The 21,935-nt window shown below is 36.6% G+C and overlaps 2 protein-coding genes across 3 annotated transcripts in view; both read right to left on the bottom strand.

The window, feature by feature from the left end:
* LOC146133524 (1-phosphatidylinositol 4,5-bisphosphate phosphodiesterase delta-4-like) overlaps positions 1-21,935 on the bottom strand; it is a 43,432-nt gene that overhangs the window by 6,314 nt on the left and 15,183 nt on the right. For both annotated transcript variants that reach the window (XM_083396490.1, XM_083396489.1), the window contains exons 5-14: positions 19,152-19,282; positions 15,822-15,882; positions 14,934-15,002; positions 11,850-11,984; positions 8,224-8,409; positions 7,653-7,765; positions 6,617-6,761; positions 6,217-6,297; positions 6,044-6,119; positions 4,937-5,073 (exon numbers count right to left, since the gene is read on the bottom strand). In XM_083396490.1, coding sequence (XP_083252616.1) covers positions 4,937-5,073; positions 6,044-6,119; positions 6,217-6,297; positions 6,617-6,761; positions 7,653-7,765; positions 8,224-8,409; positions 11,850-11,984; positions 14,934-15,002; positions 15,822-15,882; positions 19,152-19,282 — 1,134 coding nt within the window. The remainder of the gene's footprint in view (positions 1-4,936; positions 5,074-6,043; positions 6,120-6,216; positions 6,298-6,616; positions 6,762-7,652; positions 7,766-8,223; positions 8,410-11,849; positions 11,985-14,933; positions 15,003-15,821; positions 15,883-19,151; positions 19,283-21,935) is intronic.
* On the bottom strand, positions 1,587-3,636 carry LOC146133525 (uncharacterized). The gene is made up of 5 exons (XM_083396491.1): positions 3,473-3,636; positions 2,958-3,102; positions 2,702-2,765; positions 2,201-2,366; positions 1,587-1,745 (listed from the first exon to the last, which is right to left on the bottom strand). The coding sequence occupies exons 1-5, from the start codon at positions 3,475-3,477 to the stop codon at positions 1,646-1,648; spliced, it is 480 nt and encodes a 159-aa protein (XP_083252617.1). The 5' UTR covers positions 3,478-3,636; the 3' UTR covers positions 1,587-1,645.

Raw genomic sequence — 21,935 nt, 5'->3', positions numbered from 1 at the left:
CAAAAATGGCGATTTTAAACCGACAGAGCGGTACAGGTTCTTAAGTTTGCAAACAGATAACTCTTCTTGCGCAAAGTTGTGTACACGTATTCGTTAATTTATCTTGGGTGACCGCTTAAAAAAATTAAAACGTTTGAATAATCGCATACATTTTAAAATATTTTAATTATTTTATCTAGTTTACGCAATCTGCCTCGAAAGGAACTAAGGCAACATTTTAGAATATTTCTGTGCAATAACAACAAGTTCTTACAGAGGTATAAACTTTCATGTTGTTGAAGTTTGCTGCTTAAAAAAACCTATAAAATATTTCGACCAAAAAACGTTGCTTTATATTATGCGAGGTTTAACGCTTTCAAAATACCAAACAAAATTGTATCAAAAATTTAAATACTTCAGAAAATTAGATACTATGAAAATCTAATATTGCTACAGTATTTATTAAGTCAAAACGCATTATTATCATAAAGACGATTTTTTTTTGACCTATAAAAAACAGAAATTATGACCAAAAAATTAAAATTTTGACAAATTGCGGCTTAAAAATATTTTGTTTTAATAAATTTGATCGATTAGAAGTATGTTGAGAGAAACAACGCATTGTTGTATGAAGTACTGCATTATTGTCTTGGCGTCGTCGGTCACTTAATTTCAATTTAGGCTCATTGATGACCGGGTAAACGCCAATCAGTATATTTTTGGGTTTATGCAAAACTCACAATATGTTCAGATATTATTTAAGGCAAAAAAACAGCAAAAAATAGCTATAAAAATTCCAAAAAAATTATTTAGTGAATATAGTTTAGAGTTGCAGAAACTGGAATATTATCGAAACAGGAAATGGAATAATTGCAAATAACAAAAAAAAAAAAAAAATACTGTCAAAACATTTCAATAAATGTGTGCATTTTCGAAACGATTTTGACTTGAAATAATTTTGACAAAATTTAGACATTTTTTTGCCTAGTCACAATATATATTCGCCCTAATTATTTTTTATTAATTGGGCAGAAAATTAAATAACTAGATTGTCGTTAACAATTGATATAAAAGAAAAAAATATAAATATTTCTGTTCTCATGGCATAACAGTTTTAAACTACACAGCGATGAACAAAATGTTTTAGACATTTTTTGCTAACAAAATTTACGACTGTTTCAGAATCTTGTTTTCGTGCATTTCAGGATTTCGTAAATGTGTTATCTCATAATGTGCAACGTGTCGCTTCACAAATTACACCTGCACTGTTAAAAAAATTCTGTAAAAATTACACGATTTTCCTGTGCAGCAGTTTTACATGGAAACACTGTAAAAATTTTACTGTTGAATAACTGGTAAAAATTACTGACTAATTTTTGTAAATATGGATTTCTGCCTGTAAAATTTACTGCGTAATAATGTAATTTTCACACCATTTTTGCAGGTAATTATTACTAGATTTTGAGGTAAAACTGCTGCACGGGAAATTCGTGTAATTTTTACAGAATTTATAGTCTGGAAAATTTTAAGGATTTTTTCTGTAATTCTAATAACACTAAATTTCATTTTTTTAGTACCCCACTTTCCTTTTTTTAGTTTATTTTCAAATAGGCAAGCAAACACGATACTGAACACTGTGTTTGACGTTTATTTGTTGGAATTGGATTTAGGTTCCTTTTGCAATCAAATTGCAAAGGCGTAAAACCCTTGGGTGGACATCCTTCCGCTTCCGCTTTATACCTCTTCTATCTAATGCCGCAAAGTATCTGAAAATAACAAAAAGCCAAAGTGATTGTATCTCAAACAATAAAATACCGCTACAGATTGTATTTTTTTTCTGTTTAAAATTTAATAATGTAACATGACTGCAGGTTAAACGGTAGGCTATACAAAGGATGGTTACCACTAAACCCCTAACCAAAACTATGACCATTATTAACCTAATACATTTACACATGTGCATTTATGGTAACTTATTACTCACTGGCGTCATCTATTGAAGTCGCAAATTGGCTTAGTATATTTAAAATTAAAATTTAATCAATATGATAACGATGAAGCAAAGTAAAAAAACCTACAGGCAAAAAGTCTAAGATAGTCAAGTTATTTCTGTTAAACTTCCCAAGGCGAAAATATGTGTAATTTTTACTATTATCATCCAGTGGAAGCACTGTTTTAAATATTAAATTAAAAAATGATAAATTACAAAGTAAAACCATACCTTTGCACAAACTCCAGCAATATTTCACAGCTTTTTGGATATACCATGTTGAAAACATAAAATGAGCAAAATTGGTAGACAAATGCTTGAAAAAAGTCACTGAATGTGCAGGCCAAATTTTTTTCTACCAAGACAACAAATTTTGTGGCATCAACAGGAGTCATACCTATTCAACATAACAAACAATAGCATAACTTAACTGACAAAAGTAATATGCTAAAACCCATCAACCTATCTTTATTCAACAACCATTATCAAAAAAGGCAAAGATTAAAGTTAGGCTTGAACAGCATTGTAGCCTGTCTTGGTAATACAGTTGCACTGCACAAGCAACTTGTTTGGTTTTATGGTTTCAGGTTCCAAGTTGAGAAAACATACATGCTCATAAAATGATCGCATAGCGCAACCAATATATATATATAATATATATATATATATATAGTAATTAGTTATGTTTACTAAGTGATTTTGTAACAACATTATTACTAGCAAAAACTTTACCTAGCACTACAATAAAAGGTGTCGCTGGTGCATCTTCAACTATATTTTCAAAAAGAGTGTCGCTCTGCAAAATAAAACTTATGTAATAAATTACATCAAATATCTGACCCTAAGAATGTACAATTATTATTCTTAAAAACTTTTATCCAACCTTACATAACTATTAAATTTCCTTTAAATTCAAACTATAGCAATTGATCTGGTTTAAATGGTTAGCATTTAGATGTCATAAAATTAACAAATCAGATAGACTTACCGAATAGCATTTGTATATATCGGACACCTCTTCTTTAAAAAAACTTGACAGAATATCAAACAAACTATATGATTTGGCCAACTCTGTGTTTGGTTTTAATTTCAGTTTTTCTTTTATTTCTTTAATGTTCAACTCAGCAAAAGTTCTGTAAAAAGTCACTAACTTTACAAAGTTGAATTTATAAGAATTAACGCTACGACAAGATTTTCTTGCACTAAGGAAAAATGTCATCTTTACACTAAACTATCGTTATAACAGGTTGGTGAAATTTTGATAGTCACAGGCCAAAAAAAAAACACTCAAAATGTTTTGGCAGGCAAGATAAATTCTAAGTGATAATTTTGTTGTTATAACCTGAAGTTCTTAAAACATTTACAACTGAACTTAGGTCTAATTACATTTAAGAGGGTGGTAATGCATTGGCACAAAAAATGTGTAAAATTTGAGTGCACATGGCGTCATCCATAATCACAAGTAAAATGTGAAATAAAACAATTATCAAATGGACATTTTACCTCATAACCAGTCCGGATGTGCAGTTTTAGGTGCCTAAGCAAAGACTTGGAATCACATAAGGTTTTTTGACATATTTGTAAATTGCACTTAAGATTCATTTTAAACTTTCGAATTACGAAATGAGCAGCAAGTAACCTACAATATAAATACATAAATTTACATATTTGACTGAACAACCACAACCTAAAAAGCATCAAATAGAATTGATTATCTTCTCTTACACTGACAGCTCAAAAAATGTGTTGCACTAACCCTGACTATACACAAACATTTCTTCTCTTATTACTAAACTCAAATATTTCAGTTCGGCACATGTTATAGGTTTTATCAAATCAATATACCTCGATGCAGGACTACTAACTTAACACTGATATTTTTTTATAAAAATTATGAACTCATTAAAATAAACCAAACCAGAGTCTATTTTGCTATCCTTAAGTTACAAACATATTAACTAATTAAATTATTTTCTTAACGTTTCGTAAGAATTTAACAACCAACAAAATATTTTACTTTTCCGGTTCTACTAACCACGTTTTTTTTGGATGCTCAAAGAAATATTTCCATTTCACTGTTACGTCACCGACTTTTTTCTTTCGTTTGAGACGAGCGATTTGATTGGTCGGCCTAAAGTTCCCGCCAAACATATTAAACATTTTTACACTATTTTAGAGTAAAACGCTTTACAATCACCAATGTAAAATATTTACCGTTGTTCTAACGGTAAAATTTACAAATTTTTTTAACAGTGTGTATGCCAAATGTTGTTTTTTTATTGCAAAGTCTGAGCCATCACATGTCACCAATTTAGGTGTTTTAGCAGAAACCCATAAACAAATTATACTGATTGTTTAATGGTTCACGAATTTTCAAGCATCCAACCACGATTGCTGTTTTGATACTAGATTATCCGGCGTGCAAAATTCGTTTAAGATCAATTTGTTTTCCAGCTGTATATTTTTTGTCGCTATTCAGGAACAGTCTGCATAGTTTGAGGAATGCATTATCGAGGAGAAAAGTTGTTTTTTAATGTTCAATTGGCAGTCATATTATTTTTTCCGAATTTTTTCATGAAACGAATTAAGTCGTTTGTTATCTCATGCTTGAAAACTGCACCGTTCATTAGATCAGGATTTCATGTAAAATTATTTCATAAAAACTTAGCATTCCACGTAAAAATTAAAAGACAGTTTTAAATATAGTTTTAAAATTAGTTCACTTTTTAAAATGTATTTACTTTTTCATTAAATTAATTTCAATTTTTTAATTTAGTTTTAAAATTAATGTACTTTTTGCACAATACTTTTTCTTCTGTGCTCAATAAAAATAGTATAAATAATATTTAATGCTTTTTAATTGGAGTTATATGTTCGGAAACGTAAACATAAAAAATCGGTACGAAAACGGCATGTTTCTAGTGCTTTAGAAAATGCCGTTCACCAAACAAAACTAATAACTTCTACCTTGGAGGTTTTCTGAGGCCTCTTTTTTTCTCCGTTCTCTTCAACGTCGGCTGCCTCGTCTTCGTCACTGACTTCACCCTCGTCATCGACACCAGAACTTGTCGAAGGCAGGGTTTTGCCTTTTACCAGCACCTTGCCTTGAAGTTGAACACAAAGCGAATTCGCTACTCAAAGTATTCCCAGTAAAGGGCACACATTTTCTTGTTTTAAGTTAATAATATCCGAAATTTGTCAACTTGCAATATATCCACGTTATAGCAGATCCTGACACTACACAGTCCACAAAACGAAGGATAAATTAGAACAGTTTCAGGGATGAAAGCAGCCTGTAATTGTTTTTAGACAAAAAATAGAAAAATAGATTTAACCTGTGGCGCACACATTTTAGAAATAACAATAACAACCCTAAATAATATTAAATTTTAGATTATTAAAAATTAAAGTAAAATATCAGTCAACGTCAATGGTAACAGGTAAATTTCTTCGAAACTCTACTGACGTTTTTGCAGCTTTTTAAAGCGATGATGTCAGTTAATATATTTTTGCCCTGCAAACAAACTCGCGTTTTTTTATTGCTTCAATCTATATACAAATTTCTAGTGGTTTGTTTGCAATAAAAAAACTACTTATATGATCCTAGGTCGCCAAACAAAACGCATACCACCTTGCGTATAATTAAAACAAGCAAAACAATGTTTTTGAAATTAGAAGGCTCTCATGAATTTAACTTTTTAACCCTTACGGTTTACAAGTTACCTTAACTCTACTTCTTCAGATACCAGTTTGTTTCTTAACTAACTGCCTATTTTTTAACGTTGATCATCCAAATTGTTTGATTCAACTGCAGAAGTAACGGTCGGACCGACAGAAACATTTTTCTGATTTTTAATAAAAAAATGCAACAAAGTCTAAAGCCAAAGTAACCTCTATTATCTGTGTTGGCGAAACATACGATATGAGGGTGATCCTATAGCATGCAAATGAGCGAGTCACGGATTTTTTATCTTCTCTGTTTTGCACTCAAACAGCCGCTTAGTTTTTTGCACGTTCTTTTTCTTCCGTGAACTAAGCACAAACACTTGACGTAGTTGCAGAACCGGTACTGACCTTTCAACGACTTAGGGCTCGGTAAGTAAGCGTCATCTCCAAGTGCCTTGGTTAGAAGTCGGTCACCGAGAGTGTCCTTAATAGATTAAGAATGCATTTAATCGCGGGCCTTTAGGGCAGAAAGTAATGATAGGTTGGTTTAACTATTTTCAGTCGTTTAACTAATGACTTACCTTTAAAATGGCTGCCATTTTGTTTTGCTGAGGAACAGAACAGTGATTTTCAATTGAGAGTATCACCGGATAATCTGAACTCTGCAGAGGTAACGTTAGACTGCTTAATTGGATTTTGAAACGCAAGCTTTCGCCAAAAGGAAAGGTTACTGTTTTTTTTTTTTTTTTTTTTCTTATATATTTTTTCGGAAATAAAAAGGTTGAATGATGTTTCTAGTAGATCAAAGAAAATCGCAAAAAAAATTTTGCGGATAGATCAGATGTAAAAGCAGCACAGCCTAAAAAACGTGTCCAAAAAACGCTTACGAATTTTTCTGTGACTGTAATTTATCATCAAAGCTGTGACACTGTTCTGTACAATGCACTATTCCAGCCAAACGGCCGGACGTAGGTCACTCACCTTAAAGGCGTAGTCGCGCACAGCTTCTATGACATCAGCGAATCGTATTTTTGACGTCAGCGTATACCCGTGGTATATGATTGGTTCGCCGTTGTCGCCATCCCAACAGTCCAATTCAACGCAGCGACAGCCCTTTTCAAAAGCCCTGTAGGCAGTTGAAAATAAAATAATATATTTTTCCTTTGTCTTGGATTTTTGTTAGTGCCCAAAGTTGCGCCTGGTACAAATTTACAAAAAAAAATAGCAGACTTGGTTTACAAAGAACGACTTGGCTTTTCAGTATGCCGCTTTTCTGGTTCAGGCTAAATATTTATTGACTTACAGTTTGTTATTCATTTAAGGTTAAAGTCCATTTTTGTATTTGTTGATATCCAAATAATGTCAACCATGGTATTAATTGACCAAATAAAAAAAAAAACTTAATATTCCTAGCACCATTCAAATAACCGTTGTTTGACTTTTATCTTTCTTATATGGGCAACTGGACTCGATGACCGAAAGGTACTTTCGCTGTCCTTGTATTATTCTTTATGTTATTTTGTTTTTCAACGTTTGCAAAGCTGCTCGAAAATAAATTGAATCTAAATCTAAATCTTATACCAGATTACCAAAATTGTTAAAGTTTAGGTTGACAAAAAAATATTGGCAGTACGATCCGCACACTTTCAGTACCAGAGTACCACTGTTAAAATTACTGAAAACATTTGAAACTGTTTTTTTACCAACCTTTATCTTTTCGGTCAAAACTAAAATTAGCAAACAGTATCTAACGGCTAACTTCATTTGTTTGATTTGAAAGAAATATATGAAAAAAATAGATTTTTTTTTATAAAAGGATCTTTAATGAACTCTACTGATTAACTAAACTGACATAAGTTGTCACGCATAACCAAATTTTGATCCCTTTGAAAGTTCTTCGCACGACTTAAGGTGGGCGGGTTTTGTGACTGGGCCAACGCTTTGTCTGGATCTGGCTCCTCTGACCACGATGTTGTCGTTATAAACAAAGTGTCTCTACGTTGGGTGTGGCCCTCACCTGATGTAGCACTCCACGCTTGACTTTCCGAACAGTTGATCTTCCGTCAGGTACGTGTTGTGTGAGGATGCGATAAAGTAGTGCGATAGGGGCTTCGTCATGTCCATGAACACCTGAAATCGAACAACAAATGGAAGAGAAATTCTTGTCCGACATGAGTGATGAAGGAGTTGCTAACTTTAGGCAAACCAAGCAAAACTGTGGCCTTTTATTTGTTAAAAGAAAAAACAAAATTGAGATTTCTCGACCTTTTTTGGCTTACTGCATCCCTCAAAAATAATAAATAAACTTTCTGGAATTTTCGTTGAGTATTTTACTGCAATGTCACTGTAAATGCAACTGGAACAACACAATCAACTTTAAACATGCAGGAAAATGACATTTGATAGAATGGTCTCGATTCGTACACAGATAGCTGTATTAAGAATCTCACCAATTGAGCAAACAACGGATTGTTAAAAAATTCTCAAATACCTATTGGCACCCCTTTAGCAGGCATCGCGGCACCCTGATTGAGAACTAGCGCTTTAGGGAAATGTTTCTACACCTCTACCAATTAACAATCACTTACCTTTCTGTGCTTGTAATTGAAGATGTCACCGTATGGTGAAAGCAACATGTAGGTAAAGCCATATATGGACATTTTCTTATCGTTTTTGAACGCTTCGTCGGGCTCAAACTTTATAATGAGGTTTAAAGCGTCTTCTTCCGTCAGTTCGAGTTCATTTTGATCCTCTTGGAAGAATCTCCGTAGCTCCTGATATCATTTTACAAAGATATAATAATTCGGGCGGCAATACGTTTAGTTTGGGTCTGCAAAAATATACTTAGACTACACGATAAGTCAGTGTTGTAAACAAATTGTTTTAAAATGACTCTTAAGTCCCAGTGGAGTCATTTGTAAAATAACTGATATCCAAGTCAAGTCTTTTCGAATAAATAACAAGTGCAGTCCTAGTCCAAGTCATTAGTTGCGCAAGTCAAGTCCCAGTCAAGTCATAATTAAGTCCTCGTCATTACGATAAAACGTTAACCTAGTAAAACTGATAGCCTCGTTTAAATATGAGCAATACTGAAGTTTAAAAAAACATTACCGCCTCCTGTAGAAAGTAGATTGCTTTAGGTGCAATAATTAAGATAAATAACCAAATTTATATAAAAATTCTTAATGAAAACACTTCATTTTAACCAAAGTAATTTGTCCAAAAGACTTAAGGCAAGTCAAGTCATCTAAAAATAGTGACTTAAGTGCACTTAAGTGCAGTCATTGCGGTAAAGTCGTTAATATATATCAGGTGCAGATCTGGGATTTTGTTTGTTGCAGAACAGGGCATAAATCGTTTTCAGATATGATCGTTTAACTTTTCAAAACACTCGTTGCCTCGAGAAAACGTCGGCTTGCTTGTTAATCACAAACCTTAACACGCATAACGTTGCTAAATTACAATTATGGCACTAAAACTTAAAAAAATAGGAGAAGGTTAGATTAACGTTGCCGTGGCGCAATTCAGAAAAGTTATGCCAAATTGCAGCTTTATTGAATAGTAATAAAAATTGCAAATAGTTGATAAAGGATGGCGACCCGAAGTTGGGTCGCCAGTTCATTTGATTGGTCAACTACAGTAGTACAAATGGTAACATTAAATCTGATAGTTCTGAGCAAAATGTTTTTAAAATTGAAGAACATTTCGGAACCAACATGAATACACGGAACATAATAATTAAATTCGAACTAATCAATTGAAACTAGTATTTTGGGTCGCCGCAACATTAACTAAAGCAGAAAAATCTATAAAACTATAGTAGTAAGGCCAACGACACAATAACGCTAAATACGCAGTAATATCCACGGCCGAATAAGAACTTAATCGTCTGAATAAGACATGAACCTGTCGGAATACGTCTTCGGAATAAGGCCTAATGGCAAAATAACGCCGGAACTGTAGGGAGAGGGGATAGGAAGATCGGGGGCCATAGGTCTGGCACCAGCGGTTTTGGTGTCCACGTATTGGCGCCCTAGTTTGAATGGCGCCGTCAGGGTGCCGCTGTTTTTGGCACCAAATTGTTGGCCTTGTTTGGGGTTATTGGTGGGTAATGGGTGGGGTTAGAAAAATAGTTAGGGTTGAAATTGTTAGGGAGGACAGTGATGTACTCAAGGGTGGGATTTGGGGTTAGGTAAAGTGTTGTATAGGCCTGGTTCTGGCCATTTAGTTGTATTTCGGCGGGTTTAGGATTATACGGTACTACGACTATTAGCTATCAGTCCTATTTTGGTCTTATTCCGAACTGTGTTTTTTTCCGACGTTGATGTCGTTCTTATTTCGGTCTTATGGCTGGAGTCCCAAAACATGTCACTCGCGTGAAAATGCATTCGCCGAACATTCCAGGGAAGGACGCGTATCAACAGACGCAAGACGAAAGGCGGTAGATGCACATGAATTAGCTATAGGACCGAAGAACTTCGTAAAGATCTTAACACTTTGCTCCACTGTGTTAGCTTTCATTTTTACAGAAAAGCTCAATACGTAAGCAGTGTGCGTAATATATTCTCGCGTGAAATTCGTTTGTAACGTTTCCACGCATTGCGCCGAAGTCCGATGGTCTCTGAACGATGTTACAGGCAAAACTCCTTATCAAAAGTTTTTTTACAGATGGATAGTTTTACGAACGACAGGCACATTACGTTATTCGGATGGCTGCTCTTCGTACAAAGGCCACATTGAGCGGATTCGGGTCACTCACGTTAAGGTAATTATAATTACAAACAGAATTCCACCTGAATTCCAGTGTATAAAAGACTCGCGTGTTACTTATAGCCTAATAACTCTCACGCCAAAACACACAACCAATCGCACACGGTTACTAAAAAGCCGACTTTTTTCATTTCAATTTCGGATAATTTGCGTGGTGCGTATAATTGTAAAACGAAAGATCTATAAAAAAAATCAATATTGCAGTAATACCCGACGCTGTAACCTTACGCGCAATTCCGAGAAAATATTAAGATCTAAAACGTCAAATTCACGGTGTGGCGTGACTTAATGCCGGAATGTCTGGTCGGCAAACAGATTTAATCGATAGATGTTTCCGCCGTCAGCCACGCTCAGCTAAATCATGCCTTTCGACGTCGATCGAAAAGGCGTTACGTAAATTACGGCACATGCGTAACTGAACAAGTTGTCAAGACGTGCTTGTCTTTTATGAGAGAAGATCCTGAAGAAAAATATCTTACTGTTTTGGGTAATACCGAAACCAGCCCAGTGTCGATGTCACCCAGGCCGTTTGAGTGCTTTTAGCAATTTCTGTAGGTTAATTAAGTTCCACGATAAAGAAAAGGAGATTGCAAACCTCCTCAAAGTCGCACGCAGGCAACAGCATAACGACTTAATGTCGTCAAGACAAAAATAACTGCTGCGGAATACAGTAAGCGCGGAGGCCTCTCATGGAGTCAAATATTCGCGCGCGATTTTTGATCTTCCTAAGTGCGTCCAACTAATGTGTTTTAACTGCGACATTAGCCATACGGTGGCACCATATGGATCATTCTGTCGTCGCGTAAAGTTCAGGCCGTCGACGAGGTGTTGACAAGAGGCCTGGTTGTTAAATGAATCACGTTTATCACCGACCGACGCACGCTGCAGCATCACTTATTGTTTCGCCTTGCATAATTAATGCGACAGCGTAGATAGGTCAAAAAGTGTGAGTCATCCGTGATGAGGCGAACGCCACTGCGTTTCGCGGAAAATTGACCACCCTGTGATAAAATTCGCCGAACACCAACCGGCGACCCAGTTGGGACGAAATACTGAGACGAATCGCGTTGTCATGACCTAGTTTTTCACCGGAGCTAAAAAATGCAAGATGGGGATCTTGGCCTCAGCCGGCGTTGGCATTTTGGCATGATCAGTGTCGCTCGCGTTACACAACAAGCTAGCGAAAGATAAACGGGTAAAGAAAAATGTTGGTCGTTAGGTTGACAAGCGAGAGCATAATCGCGTTGTCTCTACGTGCGTTATCTGTGCGGCTTTGCAATTAGCGATGTCCTAAATGCCAAACTTTTTACCTCCCGGCGCGAAAATGTCAGCGACATATCGGATGCCGGATGAATCGAACAGTTTCAACGTAAACTGAACGACGGCAACATGACGCAATCGATTGTAAGTCTATACGAGGTTGTTGGATGCGAGTCTGAATTACCTGGGCACTTAGCTTAAGGTCGGCGTCGCAGTAAGTCTTGTACAATCGTTCGACCTCCGGGCGCCAGGAAATCTTCCGAAAGAACTCGGTGAATTCGCTGAAGCTCAGGCTGCCGTCGCCCGAAACGTCACAGTCCTACAAAGAAACCATGCAGCAGAGTTCAAAGTTACCAACCAAAGTCAGATGGGCGACATGGGATGAAAAACACACTTGTCGAAGAACACGTTTATAATGCACAACACAGTCGTTTTATAAATAAGGCTACACATCTTTTTTCTTTAATGGACACAATGAAAAAATGTCACGCTTCTAAACATAAGCGTTAAAGGTTGACGCATTTGTGTAGTAAACCAGATTAGAGCTTGCTTAAAATGACAAATTGCTTGTCGCAGAAGACATGATGGAGCCCATGCTGTCCGGAATACATATGTCAGAATATTGTTTAATTTACATCTATATTTCTTAAGATTACATAAGGCCTTACATAAAGCCTCTTCCGCCATGTGTGTATTATATAAGGCCTTATATAACAAAAGGGAGGAATTTTCACGCACAAAAAGCGTGACGAAGCAAATAATACAGTCAGATCGCCACTTATTCAATCTCCATCGCCAATAAGGTTACAACAACAAACATCTGCTTCTATACCTGACGCCGACAAGGGAGTTTCTCTCGACCTATTTCTCCCAATCGGTCACCGGCTAAACCACAATAGGGCCGGTGTACGGGTCGATTCATTATTCTATTAGGGCTGGTAATCAGATTATGAGTACCTGAAGATGGACGCTTGAATGGTTTCTGAGTCCCCCATTAAACACTGCTTGCGGAGACACGCAACGCCGTCATTGATTAATTTGCCCTTTATTCCGTAGTGCATCAAACATTAAACAATTCAGAAAAGAGAATATCCGAAAAATGTAAGAACGTATGACACAATAACTTTCGTCATTAAAACCATTTGTAACTCTAATGATATTTGAAATTGGTTTACTAAAATAATCCAAAAAGGGAAGGCTAAACTTTATACATCGCCAAAAAGATTTTTAAGTAATGCAATTTTTTTTTTGATAAAATGCTTGCACTTTTTTGTCACATTTTCAGACAATTATAATCATAGAAGTTAACTTAGAATAAATATATGACACGTGACCCGTAGAAATGATGTTACAGCCATTTGTACACAATGCACATCGTTGTAAGCGCAGAACAATTCCCTCATTGGTATTAAGTTAACACCTTTTAGTTTCGATAGCGAGCGCTCCACCTTGCTTTAATTGAATTATCAAATTTAGGCGAAAGGGACAGGTTATTTCATCGAAGTTAGAAAATGCAGGTCGCGTTGTGTACATAATGACACCTGACTAGATCCAGGGTCATATATTGGGCAATGTATTAGGCGAAAATAAGTAATTTACCAAGAAAAATGATAGGCCCCGGGTGAACAGGAGTTCAGGTCACATAACTTTCTAAAATACTCGGCAGTTTTCGATATTCATATCGCATAATTCGGGTTGGCGAAAAAACGCTAAATTTGACAAAGAAACAAAGTAGTTTTAAATAAAATCATAACAATAGTGGCGTTTTTCTTTTTAAGGAAATAGTGTTTCTAAAAACCAATAAAAATGACCTTTGAGTTGTCCAATGATGCAATGCGAGATAATGAATGTCACGTTGCAGATAAACAGATAAAGAGATAAAGGTATAGTTCTTTTTTATCACCGAGTTATGTCAAGTGGGACCCGTGATGAGCGATGTTAAATATGCGACATATGGTCAATCGATTAAATCTGAAGACGCGCAGCATACCTCCTGTGATGCCAAAGACTTTGGGATATGTCGCAATGGCGTTTTCTAATGGCGAGACAAAGTGGCACCTATGCACAAAAAATGACTATGACCAAACACTGGCGTATGATGGAAACATGCGCACGATTTTTTAAATGCCCGCGGCCTCAGAAAACGATTTAAAAGAAGAAATAAATTGTGTCACTGTCGACAACACAGTTTTCTAATGAGTCATTATCCATTTAAAAACATGCGCTGTTGTCTGGTATATTCAGTCTTAAACTACAACAACTAAACTTGAAAGGTTGTGCAAATATTTTGAAAAAATAGGATTAGGGCCCAACATAGTCTTAAGAAAAACGCTACGCTATTCCATTTTGTGTCCTACTCCTGCATTTGTGAGCCCCTCTTGTAATGTATGCTTTTTTGGATTTGAAAATACGTTTTGCAACTAACGCCTTAGTTTGTGTGTTTCTAACGTTTCGTGATTCTTATACGTGTAATCCACACCTTAATTTCACAGCGGTCAAACCAAGCCTGTCTAATCGTGGTTCCCTGAGAAAGTATTGCGCTGTTTATTTATTGTAATGAAACCTTCGAAGTTTATTGGTGTAAACCAAATCGTTGAATGGCAAGATCCAGACCCTTTTTTACGCTCGTTAAGGCTATTAAACATGGACAAAGTTAGTTGTTATTCCGGGTATATTTGAAGGAAAAACGTAATGCATTTTTTCATCTAAACTCGCTTCACGAAGCTAATCCGTTTTGTGGCCACAGCCGCTGCGAAATGCTTACGGTGCTTGCTTGTACACAATATACAACCGTCCGCCATCGTTTCGACATCAAAGTGTCTAATAGAAGGAGAATGGCGATCATTGCTAAGTTTGCAAATTTTAACAGTTCTCCTGACATTTAGCAGGTTGATTCACGAAACATAAAATAAATACAATTTATTTTTGACACATTTTATCACCACGATCGTAAGTTGCTATATTGACACGGGGTCTACTCATGGTGTGTCTTACGCCAGACGAAAGTTCTAGTCAGGCTCCATATGACGTTTGTCCTTACTGGATTGTAAAACTCTATAAAGTATCACAATTTTACCGCTAACAACTATTCGCAAAACAAGGCAAAGAGTATATTTTATTTTTATTGTAAAACGTCTTAAGGCGACAAAAAAATCCTTAACGAAATGAAGTGGATCGCAGAATAAAATTTCTGTCAACCTCTGTTATAAACCACTCCAATGCAATGAATTATTACAAACCTACACAATACCTATAAGATTTAGCCTACCTGAAGAATTTTTTTGATGTATGTTGAAGAAGCTTCGAAGTTTAATTTTTCCAGAAGTTTTTTGATCTCCTGTAGATAAATAAGACGTATGTTAACTTTGGGCAAAGCAAGAAAAAATTAGAAGGACATGGCTTGGGAAAAAGGGCATACAAATATTTTAAGAGTACACTTGTAGGTGTGATTGGAATCCAAATTTCGCTTCACCGTTGGTTTTGTAAGAAGTGGTTGTAAGTTTTAAGTAAGCTTTGTGCAGCACCGGGGTTCAGAAGTGTTGTACAATGTGATGAACTACTGACAAACCTTACTTTGTTTTTTGTTCTTTGTTTTACCCCATCGTTTTATGTGGATCAACTGTGTACAATATATCAATTCCATCTAGATTATTACAACAATTTCTCTCAGTTTTCTACGAATAATTTATTGCACGTCTTCTATATTGTCTATAGCACAGTGGGGCCCCATGTCACTTAATCTATGGCCTGCTACGTATCTTTGCGCTTCTATAACATCTTTGCGTAACGTGTACATCAATAACGAAACATATAGTCTGCAAATTTAAAGTTTGAAACAAGTTTAATAAGATTAACCCTTTATAAAGTGAATTAATATGCAGCTGGAATCATTAGCCATGTGGCCAATAGGTCAATGTATATCTAAATCGACATACACTCTATTCCAATACAACTTTGTTTATGTGGTGGGCATAAGCCGCTACTGAGTCATGAGTATGGACTTATCACAAGTTTGTTTTGAACTGCAAAGAATTCATAGCTTTTGATACATTGCTTGTTATCCTCTACTAAGTGATTAAGAGGTTGTTTATTCGTAACCGGATTAACAGTGCAACGAACTATATAGTATCTTTAACGATTCTAATCCTGGATTTACCTTGTACGACAAGAGGTTGCTACTATCCTTGTCAGCCGTCTTGAAGTGCTCCCATATCCATCTGAAATCAACAAAATGCAATATTAAAATACACATTTAATTTAAAGCTTTGATTTTAGAATAACGTAGAGTGCCGCATAACATTTGGTTGGTGCCAAAATAAGGTAGAAAGATTGTTATGTGTTACAATTTTTTTTTTGGGCATACATTTTTTTCTATTAAATAAAATATTTAGGCTTCAGTGCATTTCAGGTACTTATTCGTATTCCATGACATAGCAATATATTTTGGGTCGAATGGTTTGAACTGATTTAAATCATTAGCATAATAAGCTTGACCCGGGAAAGAGTGTTTTTGTTGAAAAAAAAAATTTGAAAAGAGCTTAAAAAAAATATTTTGAAAGAGCTTAAAACCTGTGTGTAATTTTCATATTTGCTAGTCAAAAAATACTTCTTATCGTAGTTCACATATTTCAAAATTTTACCTTGATGGGACTGGTGTCTGTGATATGAGTGAATTTGTAAGTGCTGCGAATTGCAAACAACTTGACTTGTACTTAAGGCACTTTGCCAACGACCGAAATTTAAATTTTTGCAACACCGCTTCGACCCCGATTATTTGTTTTTTGCGTGTAAATGGACGAATGCAAGGCAGAAAGGGCGATCGGCGGTACACCTGATCGACGAGGACGGAAATACAGCGCTGAGCCAGGAGCTCGAACCGACGTCAAATTTGTTATGTCAGTGGTGTTCAGCATGAGGCATGCGTGCCAAATGTGGCACACGACCTAATAAAAATGGCACACAAGCTCCCAAAAAGTGCAGCCAATTGTTGAAAAAGCTATATTTGTTGTACAGTCAATTGTCATTGTTTATTTACAATACAAAACAATCCCAGCATAAACGACAACAAACAATTCCTTCTGTTATTATAACCCCATACTGTTTTTATTTTTTGTATAAAAGCGCTTTTAATATTAGAAAGTTGTTAAACTTTGGCACGGGAAGAGGTTATAAGCTAAAAATTGGCACGTCGGCATGTTTGAGTTGGACACCCCTTGGTTACGTCATAACGCTCGCTGCAAAGTGTGACCAATTTTCTCACTTGTTACAGTCTAGCAACGTATAGTGCTCGAATTAGAGCAGACTTTATTTCCCCCGCCTTCTGATGCCTATTTCGGCGAGATAAAAATACCGTTGTTCTAATTCGGCACTCGCCGTCAACGTTCTGACGATTAGGGAGTCGTTTGCAAAGGTTAAATGACGTTTTATTAATATTGTTATTAATATTTGATTCGTTGTGCTGTATGAATAATAAACTATACTCGGATGCGAGCGTCACTTACACTAAAATACTTACCTAAAAATACAGCAAGCCAATAAAAAGTAAAGTATCAATAATTAATTAAGTATATTTGAAACGACTCCACCGGAAGCCTTTAGAGGAAACCGGAATGCGAACTTTTTTTGCCCCATGTGCGAAAACCTGTCCACACTAAAAAAATGCAAAAATGTGCTCAAATTTTAAAACGTCTTCCAAAATGCGCGCAATTTTGTTCAGAATGTGCCCACATTTTAAAATGCCTTCAGAAATGTGCGCAACTTTTTCAGAATGTGCACTTTTTCTTAAAAATGTGCGCACATTATTAGATAGTTATCGCGTGCACATTTTTACGCACATTGTCCATAACAACGCCACGCCCCCTGTTCCTCAGGAGGGGCTAACTGTAGCGTTCGAATCTCACTTAAGGCTAGAGTTTGCTAACCTGGCTTTGCTTGCATTGAAACCCTAATTTAATCAACTGATTACGGTTGGAATGCTTCTGGTGTGCAGTGATATGTGCCGTTATGGTTGGTGTACGGCTTCCGTAAGGCTATATCCAGTGGTGGGATTTAATTTTTTTGTCAGCCGGTTCTAACACAAAAGTTATATTTTTCAGCCGGTTCTGTTACAAAAGTCATAGTTATCGGCAAACTATTAAAGCAGTTGCAATAACAGGATGCAACCCCAGGTTCCAGCGAAAGGTTAAAACCGGCTGAATCCAATCACTGCTAACAGCCACACTATAAAATGCAGCAGTCGTCTCATGTCTTGTTCGTATGACGCAACAAAGCAATTTTCTGACAAACTAACGCCAAGGAAAATTATCACAATCATAAAAAATTAACACTATACATACGTGCGAACCTGACCATTGCACATTTTGCAAAAAACACGTATCAGAAAAGATGCAAAAATCCATTGACAGTAACCAGTAATGTTAACCGGTTCGCTGATCTCGCAAAATTTCGTTAGACGGTTATATAAAACCGGTGCGAACCGGCTGAATCCCACCACTGGCTATATCGCAGTTAAAAACACCACGACTGTTAGGTTTAAATGGCCGCCGAATGAAAGTTCATATTTGTGCTGTAAAGAGCATTAGGCGTTTTGTTATCCGAGGCGCGGTTTAAGCATCGCCAAATCGTCCAGTTCTGTTGTTGTTTACCGTCAAAACAACAACAACTTTTTGAGAAATGGCGCGAAGGATTATGGTTTGGCATCGTAAGCAAGTTTCTTAGAAACGTGTCGTCTGCTAATCCGGAACCAAAGTGCGACACACGCTTGCCTTTTGCTTAGATTTTCTCGTAATCGCTATTGAGAAAAAGAAGGCACGTATACATGCTAGCAAGGCTTGAATAACTTCAATCAAACTTTATTTGATGCTTTTTTTAATATCGCTTGCTGTATGTGTGTGTAGTTTTAGATAAAAACCATAAATATTTTAGGAATCTAAAGTTTACTAGTTATTGGCGTTAATCTAATCTCGGGCAACATATGACACCGACGTGATCTTTTGAAACGAATCATGTTGACATGTTTTCATCATTATGTGGTCAGGTCACTCGGAATGTTATTGAGGTTGGGCTCGATGTGCGAAAAAGTTCGGGCAACCTAACACAAAGCAATTACGTTTTGTTAAATAGTTCTTTAAGCAGGCAGGGGTTTCACGGATACCGATATTTGTGTGTTATACGCCACGATCTCAAACCTTCAGTAAAAAGTTTGCGTTTAACCTTAAAGGGTCATAATAAATACCCGGTATTAATAATACTTGAAAACACATTTTTCATTTTTAAATATCAAATTCAAAATACTTTTGAAAGAAAATTTTTGATAAAACTTGGGAATTCTCCAGGCGAGTATCCTACAAAAGTAAGACACAACCACATCTCACTTCCCATTCAGTATTTTTTTTCTTATTTTCCCAGTGTAGTGCAGAGCCCCCTGTAATACACCTGTGATCGATTTTTCGCGGAATTTACGTTTCTCGTTTTTACGCCAACTCACATCATTTGCTCTTCCTCGACGTCCAGCTTGTCCAGGTTCGAGTTGAGGTGAGTGATGCCGGTTATCCACATTTTCGCCTGCTCCTTGTTGATGGCCACGAGATTAAGCGGCTCGGTGCGGTCCTCGAACATCTAAATATACAAAACCGTTAGTGACGATCTGCGGCTGGTGACGGCGAATGCGGCCGCCGTCCATCAAATGTAAAACAAGCGAACGTCGGCATTTTGAGGTAGGACACGAAGGTGGCGTGATAAAGCGGTAAGTTCCTCCACGATGTAACAAGCGGTGGAAATATTTCCCGACAAACAGACAGGGAATTCGTGCCGGCACCTTCTATTATTCTTTGCTATGAAAAAGTACAACCGAACGTTTTAATTAGAGGGTGTTAATTCGATCAATTTTAAATGTTTTTACCCACCCCTCACTTGGAGTTTTGGTTTGACCCCCAAAGTATTTCTAACATTTCTGCCTTTCTATAAATTTTTTTAAAAAAAAAACTTTCTAAAATTTCTGCTTTTCTACAAAACTCTGCACAAAGTTTGTTTTGCAATAACAAAAACTCGACAGAATGAACCCAAAAGAATTTCGACACAACAAGACCCTAGCCCGAAAACGAATTTTCGTCCCACATAATAAGACAGAACAATTTGTCTCATTTAAAATTACCACAGCCTGCGCAATTGCGCAAAACTAGATTTTTACCTTATTGAACCAAGTAAAGCTGTAACAATATTTTGATTTAAAATGGGCAATTTTCCATACTTGATTTGGAAGGGGCCGTAGCCACATTCACGCCCGCCAAAGAAGAAAATACTCACACGCGCCGTTTAAAGCCCTACTTTCTGCTGCATTTATTTGCAATGCAAAACGTTGCGTGGCAGAGACAGCCCTCATGTGCGGTACGCATAAAAACAATAAAGCATCTTTAAGTGACTCGAAAAGCAAGAGGTCAGGCACGTTTCTGACCCTAACGTCGCGCATGTGTTTATTGATTTTGCAAAATCCACCGCTGAGCGCCTTGTCGTTAGCGTTTGCGACAAATTGATGCCGAGAATGACCCCGCGTGCGGCATTGGCGCTGCAAAAGCGGCCCTATGATTGGCTCGAATTTGGAGGCGCGCTGTTTTTGCGCAAGTTAACACGAACTCGAGCTCGCCGGGATCGCAGGTTTATTTGCTTGGCGTCGCTCGGCTACTGTGCAAGGAGGATTAGGCTATACACACGCAACGTTGGACTCTGCTGCACGTTTCACGGTGTCCTAGGCCGGTCGCCACGCCCCTCATTGCGGTGGCATGTGCGCCGAATTACGAGTTTTTGAAAGGTCTAAAAGCGGCTGCAGACGAACAGGGCTGCGCACGAGTGGAAATTGTAGCACCGGCAACGCATCATTAGCTGATTCTCCCATCTCCATTTAAACCGCAAGCATCGTGAAACTAAGTTAAATCGATGGGCGCGAACGCCTGGCCCGGCTAAAAATAATTCCAGATAGTTTTTCCAATATAAGGCGCGATTTTATTACGCTGGCGGACAGGTACCAATTTGCCGGGCGCTTCGACTAAATTTAACATAACACAATATAAAATTGTATATTGTATTTTTGGACCCATGTTTTGTCGGATTCTCAGACTTTTTTATTACCGCCTGTGCAGGGGTTTGCGTCATATGTTTTGGGCTTCGTGAGAATTGAAATCCGTTTTAAAAATAAATTCAGTTACTATTTTTCAATATCCTGGAAAATATCCAATACTGAATTATGAAAACCAGGCGACAATTTATCATCTGGTGATCGTTACATAACGAAAATTATATAGTGGCTAACTCGCAGTTTTGCGAAATATTGCGTCGTACTACTTTCTCACAGCAAAAACGTGTTTGGATCCTTGATCTCAGCAATTTATGAGATAAAATTGGCATCGCATCAAAATAGAGATTGTTATCTGCTATTTTTGTTTTTCACACCAAATCTTTAAATTTGGCAAATTCATACGCAGATTTATATTTGGTCTCCGAAAAACAGTTTAATCGTGACATAGTTTTGTGACGCTTTTTTCTGCTTTATAAAATTTAACCGTGAGAGTTGCCATCGACAGGTAGCAATCGAACAGTTGAAAAAAATAACCCGTCTATCATTCTCACGTTCCTAAAAATTCAGTAGACTACATAAAACGGAAGTCCCTTCAGCTTTCAATTTGCCAAGCGGCTCTAGCTCACTGCAAGCGCAGCAAGGCTCTATGTACAAAAACATCGAGTCTTATCTCACAAAAAATTTTTATGTTATATTTATTTTGTGGTACAATTTTCGCATGCACTCGATTAAAGTCGGCATTTAAAGCAGGAAGTCGAACCGCTTGACTTTTCCGGTTCAGGTTTGGTTCGGGTTCAAGGATTTTGTCGAAATATGGTTCAGTTCCTGTTTTAGTTCAGAGCAATTTAAAAGTTTTGGTTCAGCTCCGGTTCGATCATTGTTATTTTAAAACCGGTTCAAATACAATATAATTTGCGTTAAATCTAAAAATGTGGGTCAATAAATTTAGAGAAATAAAGGTAAATCATTTAATCTAAGTTACGTGACGTAATAAAAAATAGCAACGCATTATTGAAATATCTGAAAAATAACAATTCAACGTTTTATTTCCTCAATATTTATATTTTTTTCATAAAATTTCAAACATGGCCTATATAGACCCTGTAAAATGCAAGTTGTTACGTCATGCTGGAGTGAACCGGTTTTTGTACAGGTTCAGGTTGAGGTTCGGTTAAGGTTCAGGTTCTTTTAATTTATCCG

The sequence above is a fragment of the Ascidiella aspersa genome, chromosome 9, assembly GCF_963924565.1.
Source record: "Ascidiella aspersa chromosome 9, kaAscAspe10.2, whole genome shotgun sequence".
Taxonomy (NCBI): Eukaryota; Metazoa; Chordata; class Ascidiacea; order Phlebobranchia; family Ascidiidae; genus Ascidiella; species Ascidiella aspersa.
The sequence above is the reverse complement of the archived record's forward strand: the minus strand, read 5'-3'. Positions and strand labels throughout refer to the sequence as shown.